We start from the raw sequence: 15,250 nt of genomic DNA, 5'->3' as shown, positions 1-15,250 counted from the left end.
ATACCAATTCGGTACCATACTGAGCTTGCAATTTGAGCCATTGTGTATGATTAAAGAGTCCAGTGGATGTTTTTAAAAAACACTTCCAACCTAAAAACTGTTCCTGACGGGTAGCAAAATTTAAAAAGCGCTTCCAGTTTGGTGGTTAGTGGTTACTAGTGAGACTTTGGCACCCTAGCCGGGCCAGAAACTCACGGGCCCAGTTTGCCTGACGCCTAACTTCGAGATTGTCGTGGATCCTTAATCAGACCACCGTTAGATGAGTCGAAAGTCCAAGAACTTCCCTTTGAATACTTTCATTGATCTGGCCCGTTGGATCATATTACTTTCTTTAAAACAGGAAAAGTCAACCTTCCAACGAAACGACGTCGTTTTTTTTATGTCTCTAATAAGAATAGAGCTACAAGTGATGGAACCATCTCCACCATTTTATCTTTGTGGTCTTTTCGAGAAAGTTTTCCCGGAAATGCTTTCCATGGAAACAAACAGAGCCTTTAAGGGTTTCAATTTTTCATGAAGCTGCGGTTAGAATCTCTCCTTCTCTGAAGTTTTTTCTTCAAAACCCTAATTGGTATCGTATAAACATTGATTTCGTGAAGGAAATAGAGATTTGGAGGCGAGAAGTCGAGTTTGCTTCGATTTGAAGTCGATATATAGACAAATCAGAGATTTGAAGGCGAATGATTGAGTCGTTGATTTGGTTCGAAGTTGATATATAGGAAATTCTGAGTTTTGGAGGCGAAAGGCCGAGTCTTTACTTTGATTAGAAGTTGATATTTAGAAAAATGGGTTCTCCAGTGATAACTCCGGAAGATGTGCTAGAGTCGCTGATGAATGACGGCACGATTGATGCTATCAGATTGAAGATCATCAATCAACTCAAAGCTAATGTATCTATCCCTCTATCTCTTTCTCTATTCACCTTTTCTTTCTTAAACAATTTTTCTTGGAAAAAATAATCTTCTGGTCGAGAAAATGGTGGTGGTAGTGGTTATAGAGTTAATGGAGAACCTTTGATATCTGCTTTTGCGTTTATTCATCTTTATTGACAAAGTTCAGTTGTTCACAGCTTATCAAAAAATAAGTGTATAAATAAACAAACAAAAAAAGGAAGAAATCAACTTGTTCACAGTATTTGATTTGCAAATTGAGAGGCGATTTTTTTGGCTAGGAATTCACTTTGTCAGAATCACCATTGAATTCAGAAAACACATAACTGTCAGGTTTTTGTAGTTGTGGAGATGAATTCTACTGAATTTCAACCAAATATCAGATTTTAAGGGTATGTTTGGTTGTCTTATTCAATATTGAAATGCTCATTACATTTGAAAGGTAGAGATTCATAGATTGAAATGGAGCCATTAATGAAAATTATAGAGAATTTCAAGGGATATTGGTATTTTGGATTTTTTCCTTAAGTTGTGTTGGCAGGTTTGCGATTGTGTAAATTTCAGACAGGGGAAATTGAACTTTCTTGGGATGTCCATATGTGCCCCCATGAAGATTGTACTCCATTGACTCTTTGTGAATGGAATGGCATAGTAGAGTGCAAATCTTGGGCTCATAGTTGTCAAAGGTGTGATTGGACTTAAGGTGCAACCACACCCTAGTTGTAGGTCCTCACTTGCCAATATGTGAGCCTTATTGGAGAGATGTGCCTTGTCTACTTTACCTTTTCTTTAAATACTTTTATTCTTAAAATTTCTAATTGTATATTGAAATTTATATAATTTCATTATTTTTTATTGAATGCTTATTTTTAATGTTTGGAATCTTAAGTTTTTTGTTGATGAGATTGGATTTTGGATCATATTTTATAAAATTAAAACACATCTCAGGTCAGATCTCACTTCACTTAAGCATTCGTCTTGTGCTTCATCTTATGCCTAAGTCATAGGAGACTTTTGCACCTTAGGTGCGGCTTTCACCTTTTAAAACTATGTTTGGGCTTCTCGCCAATTCTCTTCCTTTGCCAACCTCAAATATACTTGCTAATTAATTAAAAAGGCCAAAAAATGAAAGCAGAGTGATGATTCATAGTATTTATGTTTAAGGATTCAAAAAATGTAGCAATACTTGAAGCATTACTGTTTGATTATGGGTTTCCAAGTAATAATTTCAATACATGTGTTTTTCTTTGTGATAGGAAGAGCTGAAGAATTCCACTATTAAGATGGCAGAGCAGAGTAAAGTTCTTAACACTCCTGGAGCAGAGAAACAGACCAAGCGGGAGCTTTTTGATGCACTTCGGCAGGAACTTGAGTAAGTTCTGGTGTGGCTTTTAATTGTGTTCCTGAATATTTTTCCAAGATAGGCATGATCCCACTGGTTTAGGATAATCGTTGGCTTTTAACACTCCATAGCAAACTTGTAATATTGTGGTTATGTGACAGATTTCGATCAACTTCATGTCTGTTTTGAATTTATGCAATCTTCTCTTTCAAAACTCTTATTAACTAGATGACCAATCCTGTGCATCCAATTTTGGAGGAGGAAACTCAGTGGGTCTGAAGTTATAGCACCCCATGAGCAGCTCAACTAGGTGGTGCACCTTTGGAATGGGATCTCCCCAGTTTGAGTTCTGTGCTTATCTGATACATGGTTCTTGGGTGCGTAGCGCAGTCGTGTATTCATAGTATACAGGAATAGGATGTATACAGCTGGTGCCAAAACATAGTCCTACACATGGCTCTTGGATGAGCAGTTGTATATCCTTGGTTTTCACAGGCCTGCCTACCAGGGCTAGTGGGTTTCTGTGTTATAAAAAGAATATTATTTGTAAGAATGTGTTTATGCTTTTGTATCTGTGTACATGCTCACGTGTGTCCAAATCGTGATTAATCCAAATTGCCCCACAAAAATGTTGCCTAGAAGATGCAAAACTAATACAAGTCCTCTTGCATTAAGTAGAAGTGGTGTTTGCTTTTTTGGCTTTTTACTGAAAGCAATTTGTTTTCAGAATTTAGATTGTTTGTTTTTCTACTTTTTTATGACTTATTATAAACTTTTTACTAAATAGAAAAAGCCAAAATATGTAGCTTTTTCTAAATAGAAAAAATAACATATTGATTTTTCTTTACTTTTTAATACTTAATAGAAATAAAATACTACAAAAACAAACAACCTAATATTTAACACTATTAAGCATTAAGGTTCTATTTAGAATTAAGTAAAAAAACAAACACCACCTTTACCGGTGAATTTGTGGTTCTTTCTATTTACACCCTCTATAGTCAATGAATTCGTATTTTTCAATTTGTTCAATTTGTGCTCATTTCCTTTGTTTAATTCTTTTTGCTCTTTCAAACTCAAAAACTGCAGTTCACTTTATTTTCTGAAGCCTATCTCCATGTATGAAAACTGGGGAGATGGTTAGCATGCATTATATGCTATATTTGTGTGCATTGTTCTCTTCATTTGTTGACGAGCAATCCTTTTTATTTTGTTTTAATTATCATGTTGGTTTTGCGTAGAACCCCAGCACTTGAGAAGGCATCTAAATCAGTTTGGGAGTTGATTCTGGACAATAACGGGCTGGGCAAGGAAATAAGCGAAACAGTTGAACGAGTTTTCTGTCGATTAAGTGGCCGTGAAGCTCCATTATTTCCTGAACCAAATATTGAAGCGCAGCCAGGAAAAGAGAATGAAAAAGGAAAAGCAAAAGAAAATGAAAACGAAAACGAAAATAGAAAGGAGAATTCAGGTTCCACATCAAAGAAAAGGAGCTTTGCTGAGATGAACAGTGAAGGGGGAGCTGATGAAGTAGCAAGCAAATCTAGGGATCCTCCATCTGCTCCTGAAGATTTTACTAAACCACCTTCACCAAGTTCAATGACATAAACCCCTCCTTTTACTAAGGTGAGATCAGTTCCTTTGGATCCTTTGCTGCCAATCTGTAAGTTGATTTAGCAGCCAATTTAGAAAAATTTGAGGTTAACCGTAGACATTGTGAACCCGGGATTAACTACTACTTTAATTGTAGCTGATCTGCAAGAAAATGGGAATAATTTACCATTATATGCTTTGAAGGAGATTGAGTCCATTTGGGAGTAACCCTCATTAAAACATTTAAAAACACTTCATAGTGAATTTTCACTTAAAAGTGTTCCAAATAGAAACACTGCGAAATGCACTCTTAACGTCTTAGATTTCATTTATGTGGATTTCATGTGGTATAAATAGGATTATTTTGAAGTACTTTTGATAAATTTATAGATTTTTATGATGTATAATATAAGAACATTAATTGATAAGAATAGAACAAGATCAAAGGCTTGACTAAATTAGAAAGGTGATATTTGTTTATTGGCTGAATAGAAAAAGTTAAAATATTTGACTTTTTTTATTTAACTAAAAGCAACATGTTGATATCAATCAACATAATTAGATTGAACATATTAATAACAAGTTCACTTTAATCATATTGGTTAATATTAATAGGTTATTTTTAGTTGAATAAAAAAAGTTAAATATTTTGATTTTTTTTATTTAACCAAAAAACAAACACGACTTAAAAAATTTGAAAGTTAAAAAAAAAAAAAAAACTAGAAGGTAATCAAAATAACGCCCATTTGTGTTTGACCTCGTAGATCTTTTGTTAAAAGATGTAAAGATATTAGCGTATGAGTTAAATTTTATTAATTATTATTTAATTTGTTTCATATTTAATGTTGATAACTTATTTTAAATCACTAGAATAATTATGAATGGTACAAACAAGAAGTGAGTGAAATTTGTTATCACTCGTTTAAAGGATTTTTTATTTTATTTTATTTAGAGCTTTCATCTACTTCTAATATAAGAAGTTAAATTTCTTATTAATATATATATATATATAAGAAGTTAAATTTATTTGAAGTATAAATTTTTTTTTTAAAAAAATGGAGGACTTAATTAAAAAATTTGTACCTCATTAACACATGCACACCCTTTTATATTATTTTTGTTTTCAATATTAAAGAATATAATAAGCTTTAAATCTCTTTATTATCTCGCTAACTTAATTATTTTATTATGTATTTTATGAACATAATCTCTTAAAACATGGTTTTTGTTAGAGTTAATTGTTCAAAAGGCCAATTGTTCTATCATTTTGAAATTTGAACAGTTCAGTTCTTTCAAAAAATGAATCTATCTGATTGATGAGTCATAAGACAATTCACGGTTCAGGTGCTTATTAAGAATAGGAATAATCCAATTGAGTTCATGGATTTACCTAGGTCAATTTATGGATCAATAAAGGATTTTTTTCTTCGAAACCCATTAGCATTAGAAGGGGCAGTGTACGAGAAATCAAATCATACATAAATGATCGAATCCTCGGATGCCCTGAAAACGCTATGAGGTGTTCGGAAATGGTTGAAGTAGTTGAATAGGAGGATCACTATGACCATATTTGTAGCAATGAAATACTATTCTTCCTACCCGTAGTGTAAATGATTGATTATAAATATCTATGATCTATCTTCTCTATAAAGGACCAGAAATACCTTGCTTACGTATCATTGGGAAGTGCATTAACATAAATACGGCCGTAAGAAGAGGTAATACAAAAGTGTGTAAACTATAAAAATGGGTCAAAGTGGATTGTCCCACACTAGCACTTCCGCGTAATAACTCTACCAAAGGTGATCCTATTACAGGAATAGCTTCAGGTACACCTGTTACAATTTTGACGAGGTTTAAGACAATTTTTTAACCTCCAATCTATAGAGAAAGAAAATATGACTTATTATTTTCATTGATGATGATGAATATTTATATATAAATACATTTAAGTTCTATTATAATTCAAACTCTATCTCCTACGAGAATTAAATTAATTGTAAACTTCTATTATAATTTAAATTATATATTCTATTCTAATTCAAACTAATATATAATAAATAGATAAATATCAATATGTAAATTAAGAATAATATTAACTTTCTCTAACATGTCCTTGCAAGATGGAGCTTTGATCGGAGATTCCAATCTTGGTCTTGAGAGAAAAGAAAATAGATTACGATGTATTCAACTTCCATGGAGGGCGATCTCCTTGGATCCAGACGACAAGTGGATTCGACTTGATGATTGAAAGATTAGACAAGAGTAGTGAGATCTTTCTAAGCTGAATTTCCAAAAACTTTGAGAAACTTGTAAAAAGAAAGTTTATTGAATGAAGAGTAGGATTAGGAGCCTTATTTAACATCAAACTAAATAATGTTTTTGAAACTAATGTAGTAGATGATATAAGAGGTAAAGGAGAAGACATAGTATATGGTAGCTTTCAAGTAAAGGTTAATGAACATGAGCATGTTTGTTTTCCCAAGACATGCAAGAAAGCAATCAAATCTTTGAGAAAGCTTTTAGAGAAAGAGATAGAGGTAGAGTTGAAGGTAATAAAAAAAAAAAGTATATATTAAATTAAGGGAACCAGCACTAGTAGGAAGCAAAGGAGAAGAAAATTCTAGTAGATTTGAATCAAGAAAATTTGGAGCTCTTAGCTATAAAAAGGAATTTCAAAATACTGCATTAGAGATGGTAGGGAAAGAGACATTGAAACCAGGATATTGCATTAAAGGCTATAGGGAATGAGACATTGACAATACATAGACATAGTAAGGTCACTATCATTTATGGTAGGGAGGTATAGGGGAGGCGTGCAAGGCCTAAGCCTTACACCCTAAATTTGCTCCAAGTTGAGATTAGGGTTTAGGATTCGAAGGCTTTGATCCCATATAGAGAAAGAAAATACTATAATTCAAACTCTATCTCCTACTATAATTCAACTAATAGTAAATTTCTATTCTAATTCAAATTCTATATTCTATTCTAATTCAAACTAATATATAATAAATAGATAAATACCATTATGTAAATTAAGGATAACATTAACTTTCTCTAATACAATCATCCTTACTTTTTTAAATGTCTTCAACATTCATTCCATTAAAGTGGGAGGAAGTTGGATACATGGCTAAGTTTATTGCTCAAACTTTCAATAGAGGTTTTTTTATTGTTCATTGAGTCTTATTAAGATTGCGTTTGATGGTGATTTTAGGAAGTGTTTTTTTATCTTTTTAACATTTGAAAATTTTCATTTTTCAAGTATTAAAAGACTAAAAACACTTTCTAAAATTACTATCAAACGCACTTTAAGTTAGATATTTGATTAATATGTGTCATACTTTAAGATGATCGTCTCTTCAATATGCTTGAGAGTTTCCTCAATTTAAATGCCAGGTTCCTATGTGTCATTTAAAGGACTTGTCCCCCTTAGCTTATATAGGAATGACAACATTTGGAGTTGCAATTCCGATAATAGGTTCTACATCTTCCCATCAAAGACATCAACCTTAGAAAAATCCTTTGCTTCCAAATATGGAAAGGCATATTATATGGATGCAATGAGTTGTCCTCATTAAGATGTTTCATCTGATCCTTGTCATTTAAATGCATTGCCTTATTCACATTTACAACTTAGGAATGTAAGAGGAGCCAAGATGATTTTCATTAAAACCTTAATTAGCTATCAATTAATGCTTTTCTATTGAGATGTATTAGATGATTCTCATTTGAAACTTTGAAGAGTTTTTCAGTTGTTACCATTTAGATGCACGAGTTGATTATCATTTGAAACATGAGGAAGTACTAAGTTCCTATTGCTCACCATTTTCATTGAAGTTCTCATTTGCCCGCCCGAGGCAAAAGTAAAATATACCTTAATCCTAAACATGCCTTGGTACGAGCCACCTTCATTTTTCGATAATGTAAAAAGCTTCTTGCTGGTCCATATGTTATCCTACGACAAGTTAGGATGCAAAGATACTACTTCAAGGCAGATCGAAGTCACATTGCTTGGCGCCCCATGTAGCATCTATAGGCTAGCATAGAAAAAAATGGAAAACTTGTACTAAAAGAGTAAAAGGAGAAAAGCTATAGTACTCGGAAAGAATATAAAGTGCATTGATTACAAAAAGAACTTACAATAGCAGAACGAACAACGTAGAACCATGATGATTTTGAAGTATCTCTTTGGAGATTTTGAGAATGCTCCTTTTGTCGCACTCAAAAGCTCCAATATGGTCAGTAGGATGTCGGTTCATATTTGTCTACACCTCCTTTCGCAATATACAACAAGATCATATAAACTTTCTATCCATCTATATACTAATGAGGGTCTGATATGAGAACCGTGCCAAATTATGATTACACATAGGTTGCACGCAACATGCACAAAAGCAGCGAGAATGATTCAACGAAACAAATATGAAAGCTTAGAACTTTTGTTTGAATCAATGATTGAAGGCATTTCAAAGGTTTATCTATCTAGAACATAAACAAAAAGGAGAACAAAACCTAGATATTAAAAGGAAAATTGGACCTATAGCTATCTTCCATAATCTACAAAAGCAAGAAAAACTATGAAGGGTGTGACCCAAAAATAACCCTCATCTACATTCAGCCTCCTGGGCCTTCCCCTCTCTTCTTCCATTCTTCTCCATCATCCCCAATACTGATTCCCCCCATTAATATTACCAAAATTATCCCCTTCTGTGCCTGGAAAGTTGTAAGGATATGAAGGTCTTGAGCAGTTGTGTTGCATCAGCTCATTCCCATTCAAGAACTGAGAAGCTATCAAGTTGTTGTTTCCCTCAAAATGCATCATCTGATTCTCACCCAAAACTTGAGGTGGAGGAGCATTTAATATCAGCTGATTTTCTTGGGAAAGTACCAAGTGATTGGGAAATTGAGGCCGAGGCACCCAATGGACAGTCTGAAAGTTGGGCTGCTGATTCTCAATGAAAACAGGAAAATGGTGCCTTGGGACTGTTTCTTGCCTGAATTCCATGTTCGTATTTTGAGAAACAAACTGTGGATTTGCGAGCAGCTCATGTGCTGGAACTATTTCTTGCCCAAAATCCATGTTCGTAGTTTGCGAAACGAACTGTGGACTTGCGAGCAGTTCAGGTGCATACTGCATTTCACTAAGCAGAAGGAATTGTTCATTTGTCATATTAAGCTCCCTTTCATTATCACTCTTCTCGAGTGGATTCTGGTCTGCAAGTATTTCTCCCCCAAACTCCATTTCAGCAGCAGGCTGAACTGGCTCCTCAGCTTGGTTTATGTCTTCGCCAAACCCCATTTCATTTCTATTGTTACCATCCGCTGGCTGCACTTGCTGTTCTGGCTGGATCAGTGAACCCATGGACCTGACCTTAGCAAGGAGTGTTTCCTCATCAGAACACGCAGCTTGTGTGTCATCTAGCAAGTGCTCGTCCGCATTGCGCATAAACGGATCTCTTCCATCAAGCCCCCCCAATTCTTCGTTCTGAGAATGATTCGGTGCCTGACAGTCTTGCAATCCATAGTCTTGATTGGCTTGGATTGCAGGAACAATATATGGTATCCCTTGAACCTCACCTCTTCCTGAGAAACCACTCACAGTGTTGCCAGTCACCATGCTTACCCCTTGTCCCCAGAATGCAGCCTTCGGCTTTTTAGCTCCATGGTTGTTGCCGGCCTCATCTATAGGTGAAAATTCCATAACTAAGTCATCACAAAAACATCAAAGAAAAGGAATCAGTGCACAGCCCTTTTGAGGACCAAAGGCCTAAAACCATAAAGAGTAGTATGCAATTAGTTACCTGACATTGGGGAAGTTGAGTCCCAGCTACCAGCAGGCTGTACAGATGTTTGCTTGAATGTTTGCAGGGGCTGAGCAGGAGCTAAAGATGTCGGGTTACTTGAAGGAGAAAGAAGCAGCCTGGGGGCTTTCTCTGGCCTATGTCCCTTACTGAAATTTAGTTCATTGTTGTTGCTTGGTGGGAAGAAAGGATATGAAAAATTAGGAAAAGGCTCTAGGCTCAAGGTGTATAGCCGATTATCACATTGCAGAAGCTTCTCAAATTGTTTGCCAAGCACTCCTGGAGGGAACTTGAGCAAATGCCTTCTGCAGAAGAACATCAGAAACAAGGTAAGATTAAAAATGTATGCAAACATCAGAAGTACTCAACAGAACACAGTATATATACATATACGACAAAATCGGCTTTTAGGGTCAAGGAAACAGAAACCAGTTAGCTTAGTCTTATAGATGCTTTTTGAAGGCTGCATGCATGAGAAAAACCGTTTAAGGACCGCTGAAACTGTTGAAACGATCAACTACTAACGGTATTAGTATGAAAATTTCTGACTGCATAGGATACTCATTTAAGAAACAAATTAAAATCCTACCAATACGACAAGCACGAAAACGACACAATATTCAGACTGTTATGCCAAAAACACAAACCATATATGCAACCAACAACAATCTTTCCAATTCCACATAATCATCTGCTAACAGTCTTTCAATAAAACTAATTAAACTTCATACAATGCAATCAAGTATAGGCTTTCCTAGCGAAAATGGAATCATTTACACAGATATGGTAATACAGGTGTAAAAGGAAAAAGAGGGTAAAGAAAACCTGTAAACGGGGGCTTGTCCTCCAGTGAAATCAGGAATCCTTTGCCAAAGAGTATGCTTTCTAGGCTGAGGATTTGTCTCTCCAAAGTACTGAGGTTGATTTTTTAACTGCAGAAAGACATAAAATTTCTAAGTTCTACAAATTTGTTTAATCTCAGTTCCATACTTGGAAGAAACTACAATTAAGGTAAACAAACCTCAAGCTCAAGAATGGTTGGATCATTTTCGATGCAGATTGTTCTCAGGGCCGAAATATCTGACCATTGTATTTCTATCTTCTTTTTGAGACTGCCCTCCAGGATTTCCCACACTAGTTTTCTCTTGGAGTAGTAGCATTTTGCAATCAGATGGCCTTCATACCTGGATTCCCTCTGCACAAACACCAACAATTCTGTGAAAAAAAACTTCTTTTTCTTTCTGGGTGTTTAATCTATAAGGAGATCTGAATCAATCAAGGACAAGAAAACCGATTTTCTTTCACGGGTTTTTAGTTTAAGGATTGTAGAATTATACCACCCAACTTCCAATTTGGAGTAGTAGTGCAGGGAAGTTTGTAGCCTTCAACTTCTCTGAGGATTGTGGAAGAACAAAGTCGTGTCTTTTTGGTTGAATTCTGTACTGGTTCAGGTAATCAGATCCTTGATTCAGCTCTGAGTAGGTCCTTTTTTTCTTGGCTAAACTCGTTTCGATTAAGTTCAGAAGAGAGCTGGTTTTTCTCAATGTTAAACCGAGAGGATTTGGATTTTCCACCATGTTTCCCACTCCCTCCTGCAGAGAGTTAAATCAAACAAGATCATGAAACCATTCTTGAAAGATAGAAAAAGACAGAATCAAAGAGAAAATCCTGAGAAAATGGCTGAAAGAAACAGATAGAACCAGAAAAAGATGCCAAACACAGGGCGATAAAACAAGAAACGGAAGATGAATTTCCAGAAGAAAATCCAGAAAAGCTATCAAAGACAATCCAGAAAAAGCTACCAGACAAGCTATCAATGCAATCCAGAAAAAGAAGAGCTTGAAAAGTGGCTCAAAATGCTAAATGCTGACAGATACAAACAAACCAAACAATCAATCCTTGGAACCGAAGGAATCGAGAAAGTCAATTCCCAGGAAAATTTAAAAAAAAAAAATTTTAAAACCCAGAAAAAGCTGCAACAAAGAGGGCGGAGAAGCTTGAGAAATATGGCGAAAGAACAGAAAACCACCATGCATAGACATGCAAAAAAGATTCAACAAGAAACCCAGAAAGAAAAAAGCCAGAATCGATCAGTTGTGGAACCTGAAAAACGGGGTGATGACCCGTGGGCTGATAATTGGAGTCTGCGAGCTTGATCCTCTTGAAGGCAACTCCATGGCTGGTATCCCCAGAAAACGTGGAGAAGGAGTTTGGGAGGCCGGAGTAGGAGCCAAAGTTGTTCGTTTGCCCAGAAAAGGTACTAGAAAACCCTGAACCAGAGCTCTGAAACCCAGAAACAGGATGAGAAAATCCGGACAAGGGGATGTTTGGATCACCAAAAACACCATTGTTATCCCCTCCACCTTCGGGAGGTGCAGGGGGAAGCCTCCCATTAAACCACCTATCTTCTCCAGCCATGGCCGGTTTGTTCTGCTAACTTCTCAACAATTTTCCACAAACCCACTTCTCTTACGCACCAATTCTCTCCCCCATGAAACTCGGACGCGGATAAAACAACTAGTGAATGGGAAGGGAGAAAAACACAGGGGAAAACAGAGGGAAAAGCAGAGAAAATATATACAGAGAGAAAAGAGAGGGAAACTAACCCATCGATCTGATGTAATTGGCTTCCATTAGGAGTCTTTTAGTACCGGACTCGTTGAAACAAAAAATTCTCCCCTTTCTTTAGTTAATTTGTTTGGATTTTTTTCGCAATTTTCATTTATTGATTTTTTTTTTTCTGGCGGTAAATAGAGAATTGGGGTTGAATTTATATATTTTTATTTTTACATTATTAATATTTATTTATTTTGTCCAATATAAAATTATTGATTATTATTAAAAAAAATTAAAAAGGAAAAAAGAAAAAAAAAGAAAAAAAAGAAAGAGAAAGTGTTGACTAAAAACGAATGCTAGTTACAATAAGTTAAAACTTGAGATGCCTGCATTCAATGTAGTGTAGTGAATTACAACTTATTTTTAGACCTTTTGATTAATTAATTAATAGCTTTAAAAAAAAAAGTACAATTTATGTAGGATGTTAATTAGAATATTAAATGAAATTATAATTTATTCCAACTCATTAAGTTCCTTAAAATTGGAAAGTCTACTCATTGTTTCATTGATTTCTGTTACATTTATTTGTAACAAGAAGGAATTTGAAAACTAGAGATTTTTGGATAATAGATGTGTTAGTAGTTGTTCCAAATTTGACTTGGAGATGGAAAGCTCCATTTTATGCGGACTCTAACATGGGTATATAGTAACCCAAAAAACTCTTTGTAGGCTGTAAATTTTTACCTATGTTCTCGTAGACTTGTATTTTTCAAATGCGTTTCGATATGGAAAATAATTTTTGAAAATATTCTATGATATTTTGTATAATAAAAGTTTGTTTGGAAATTTAAAGTGTGTTTAATAGTGATTTTAGAAAACGTTTTTAACATTTCTAGTACTTGAATTATATAAATTTTTAAGTGTTAAAAATATTATAAATATTTTTTAAAATCACCATCAAACAAACTCTTAATATATAACTAACATGTTTTTTATGTTTTAAAAATAAATTTTATTTATATTAATTTACTTTTAATCATTATTTATATTTATATAATTATTAAAACAACGCTTAAAAGAATAAGTAAATATAATTAAATACAATTAAAATACATTATTTAAAAACATTATGTTTTTATTTTATTTTTAAAAATAAATAATTATTTTTTATTTTTTTGGTTATTATTATATTTTTTTGGATAAAAATAGTTATTAAATAAGATTTAAGTGTTAAAGGAATTTTGATAATTAATTAATTCAAAATGCACGTTAGTGGGGCGAGAGAGTTCCAACATTTAAATCAATTTTATAAGAAAATAAATTAAGAATTTTGAATTTCAAAAAGAAAATGTTATCCACATTCCTTCGATCTTAAAAAAGGAGACTCAAAAAAGTGCCACGTGGAATTTTGAAATTTAAAAAAGAAAATGTTATCCACATTCCTTTAATCATAAAAAAGGAGACCCAAAAAAATCCCACTGTCCACGTGGCACTCTTCCAATGCTAGCAGCCATCTTAAAAGAGGGCAGCCGTCTGCTACATCACATTAATAATAAAAAAAAATATTTTCTATTGGCTGGTCCACAGCCGTCACGCATGCTGTGGGCCCCACAGACACGCTGGCTTTAATTTTAATTCAGCTCTTATGACACGTCACGTCACACCATCACTATGGAAAATAAATTCATATCAATCATCGTAATCTCATCTTTCTAAGATGATTCTCCAAAATTATTTCATTATCCCGAAATTGCCCTGCCCATTTTCCAAATTTAGGTGGGTTTTTATAATATGGAAAGGTCATTTTAGGGCTATTTGGTAAAATCTCATAATTAAGTCACGTGCTTAGTCTCCATCATAATAAGATATGATTATTTTATTTTATTTTTTAATTAAAAAAATTATGGTGGAAGATATTCTAGTTTTAGAGTCCGCTTGATTGCTTCGAAAACGTTTCTAACCTTTTTAACATTTAAATTTTTTTATCTTTTAAGTATTATAAAAACTAAAAATACTTTATAAAATCACTATCAAATATATTCTTACTGTCACATCACATATTAATAAAACTTTTGATGACATCATCATTTATTTAGATTTTAAAAAAGTCCAAATACTTTCAAATATTATTACTAAAAGGTTGATTTTTTTTCTTCAATTAAAAAGATATTTCTGTTAGTTTTCCAATAAAAAAATCTAAAAAAGATATTTGAAGAAAATATTAAGGGTTACTAAGAAATTTTAAAATATATACAAAATTTAAAAATATTAAAACAATAAAATATGTATTTTTTCTTATAACGAGAAAAATAAATAAATATTTAATTTAAATGAAAATTGATTTTACAATTATGAACTAATAACTCAACCAATTCATTTATTTAGATTTTAAAAAAGTCCAAATACTTTCAAATATTATTACTAAAAGGTTGATTTTTTTTCTTCAATTAAAAAGATATTTCTGTTAGTTTTCCAATAAAAAAATCTAAAAAAGATATTTGAAGAAAATATTAAGGGTTACTAAGAAATTTTAAAATATATACAAAATTTAAAAATATTAAAACAATAAAATATGTATTTTTTCTTATAACGAGAAAAATAAATAAATATTTAATTTAAATGAAAATTGATTTTACAATTATGAACTAATAACTCAACCAATTCGAGTTTAGGTTGATCAACCCGTATTCAATTCGAGTTTAGAAAAGAATGCACATTAGATTGAATTTGAGTTGAATATCTCGAATTCAAAGTTATGAATATATTTTAAATCATGCAATCTAATAACTCCACTAATTTGAACTTAGGTTGATCAACCCAAAATCAATTTAAATTTAGAGAAAGGAAATTAGATTGGACTTGACCTAATAACTCGACCAATTCTAGTTTAGGTTGATCAACTCGAATTTAGAAAAAAAAAAAAATAGATTGGATTTGGGTTGAGCTTATGTTAATTGTTTTTAAATTAAAGTTAAGCTTGAGTTAGTAATTAAAGTTGCGATGATTATAAAAGGAATGAATTGAGGAATCCTATATTTATATTGAAATTGTGAATAAGTGATTTT

General features: G+C 33.2%; 2 protein-coding genes across 3 annotated transcripts; one reads left to right on the top strand and one right to left on the bottom strand.

The window, feature by feature from the left end:
- The first annotated feature begins 407 nt into the window (after positions 1-407).
- Positions 408-4,031, top strand: LOC100266617 (uncharacterized). Its single transcript, XM_002282292.4, has 3 exons — positions 408-890; positions 2,147-2,262; positions 3,474-4,031. Exons 1-3 carry the CDS (start codon positions 786-788, stop codon positions 3,838-3,840), a joined length of 588 nt encoding a protein of 195 aa, XP_002282328.1. The 5' UTR covers positions 408-785; the 3' UTR covers positions 3,841-4,031.
- A 4,204-nt stretch (positions 4,032-8,235) lies between these two features.
- LOC100249402 (uncharacterized) lies at positions 8,236-12,301 on the bottom strand. Of its 2 annotated transcripts, none has more exons than XM_010661398.3 (6): positions 11,733-12,301; positions 10,967-11,221; positions 10,651-10,824; positions 10,455-10,561; positions 9,630-9,934; positions 8,236-9,531 (listed from the first exon to the last, which is right to left on the bottom strand). In XM_010661398.3, exons 1-6 carry the CDS (start codon positions 12,045-12,047, stop codon positions 8,486-8,488), a joined length of 2,202 nt encoding a protein of 733 aa, XP_010659700.1. In that variant the 5' UTR covers positions 12,048-12,301; the 3' UTR covers positions 8,236-8,485. The 2 variants fall into 2 exon arrangements, with proteins under 2 accessions (XP_010659700.1, XP_002277974.1); XM_002277938.4 differs by having other exon boundaries at positions 8,236-9,510.
- Between the last annotated feature and the right edge of the window lie 2,949 nt (positions 12,302-15,250).

The sequence above is a fragment of the Vitis vinifera genome, chromosome 14 (assembly GCF_030704535.1).
Source record: "Vitis vinifera cultivar Pinot Noir 40024 chromosome 14, ASM3070453v1".
Classification (NCBI taxonomy): Eukaryota; Viridiplantae; Streptophyta; class Magnoliopsida; order Vitales; family Vitaceae; genus Vitis; species Vitis vinifera.
This window is presented reverse-complemented; position numbering and strand designations above follow the sequence as displayed.

What these genes read in the sequence shown, in the direction of transcription:
- LOC100266617 (XM_002282292.4), top strand. Translation starts at nt 786, where the DNA reads ATGGGTTCTCCAGTGATAACTCCGGAAGATGTGCTAGAGTCGCTGATG. An exon ending in TCAATCAACTCAAAGCTAAT is followed by an intron (nt 891 to 2,146) that starts GTATCTATCCCT and finishes TCTTTGTGATAG; the next exon opens with GAAGAGCTGAAGAATTCCAC. An exon ending in GCACTTCGGCAGGAACTTGA is followed by an intron (nt 2,263 to 3,473) that starts GTAAGTTCTGGT and finishes GGTTTTGCGTAG; the next exon opens with AACCCCAGCACTTGAGAAGG.
- LOC100249402 (XM_010661398.3), bottom strand. Translation starts at nt 12,047, where the DNA reads ATGGCTGGAGAAGATAGGTGGTTTAATGGGAGGCTTCCCCCTGCACCT. An exon ending in TCCAAATTGGAAGTTGGGTG is followed by an intron (nt 10,825 to 10,966) that starts GTATAATTCTAC and finishes GTGTTTGTGCAG; the next exon opens with AGGGAATCCAGGTATGAAGG. An exon ending in CTCAACTTCCCCAATGTCAG is followed by an intron (nt 9,532 to 9,629) that starts GTAACTAATTGC and finishes GTGATGACTTAG; the next exon opens with TTATGGAATTTTCACCTATA.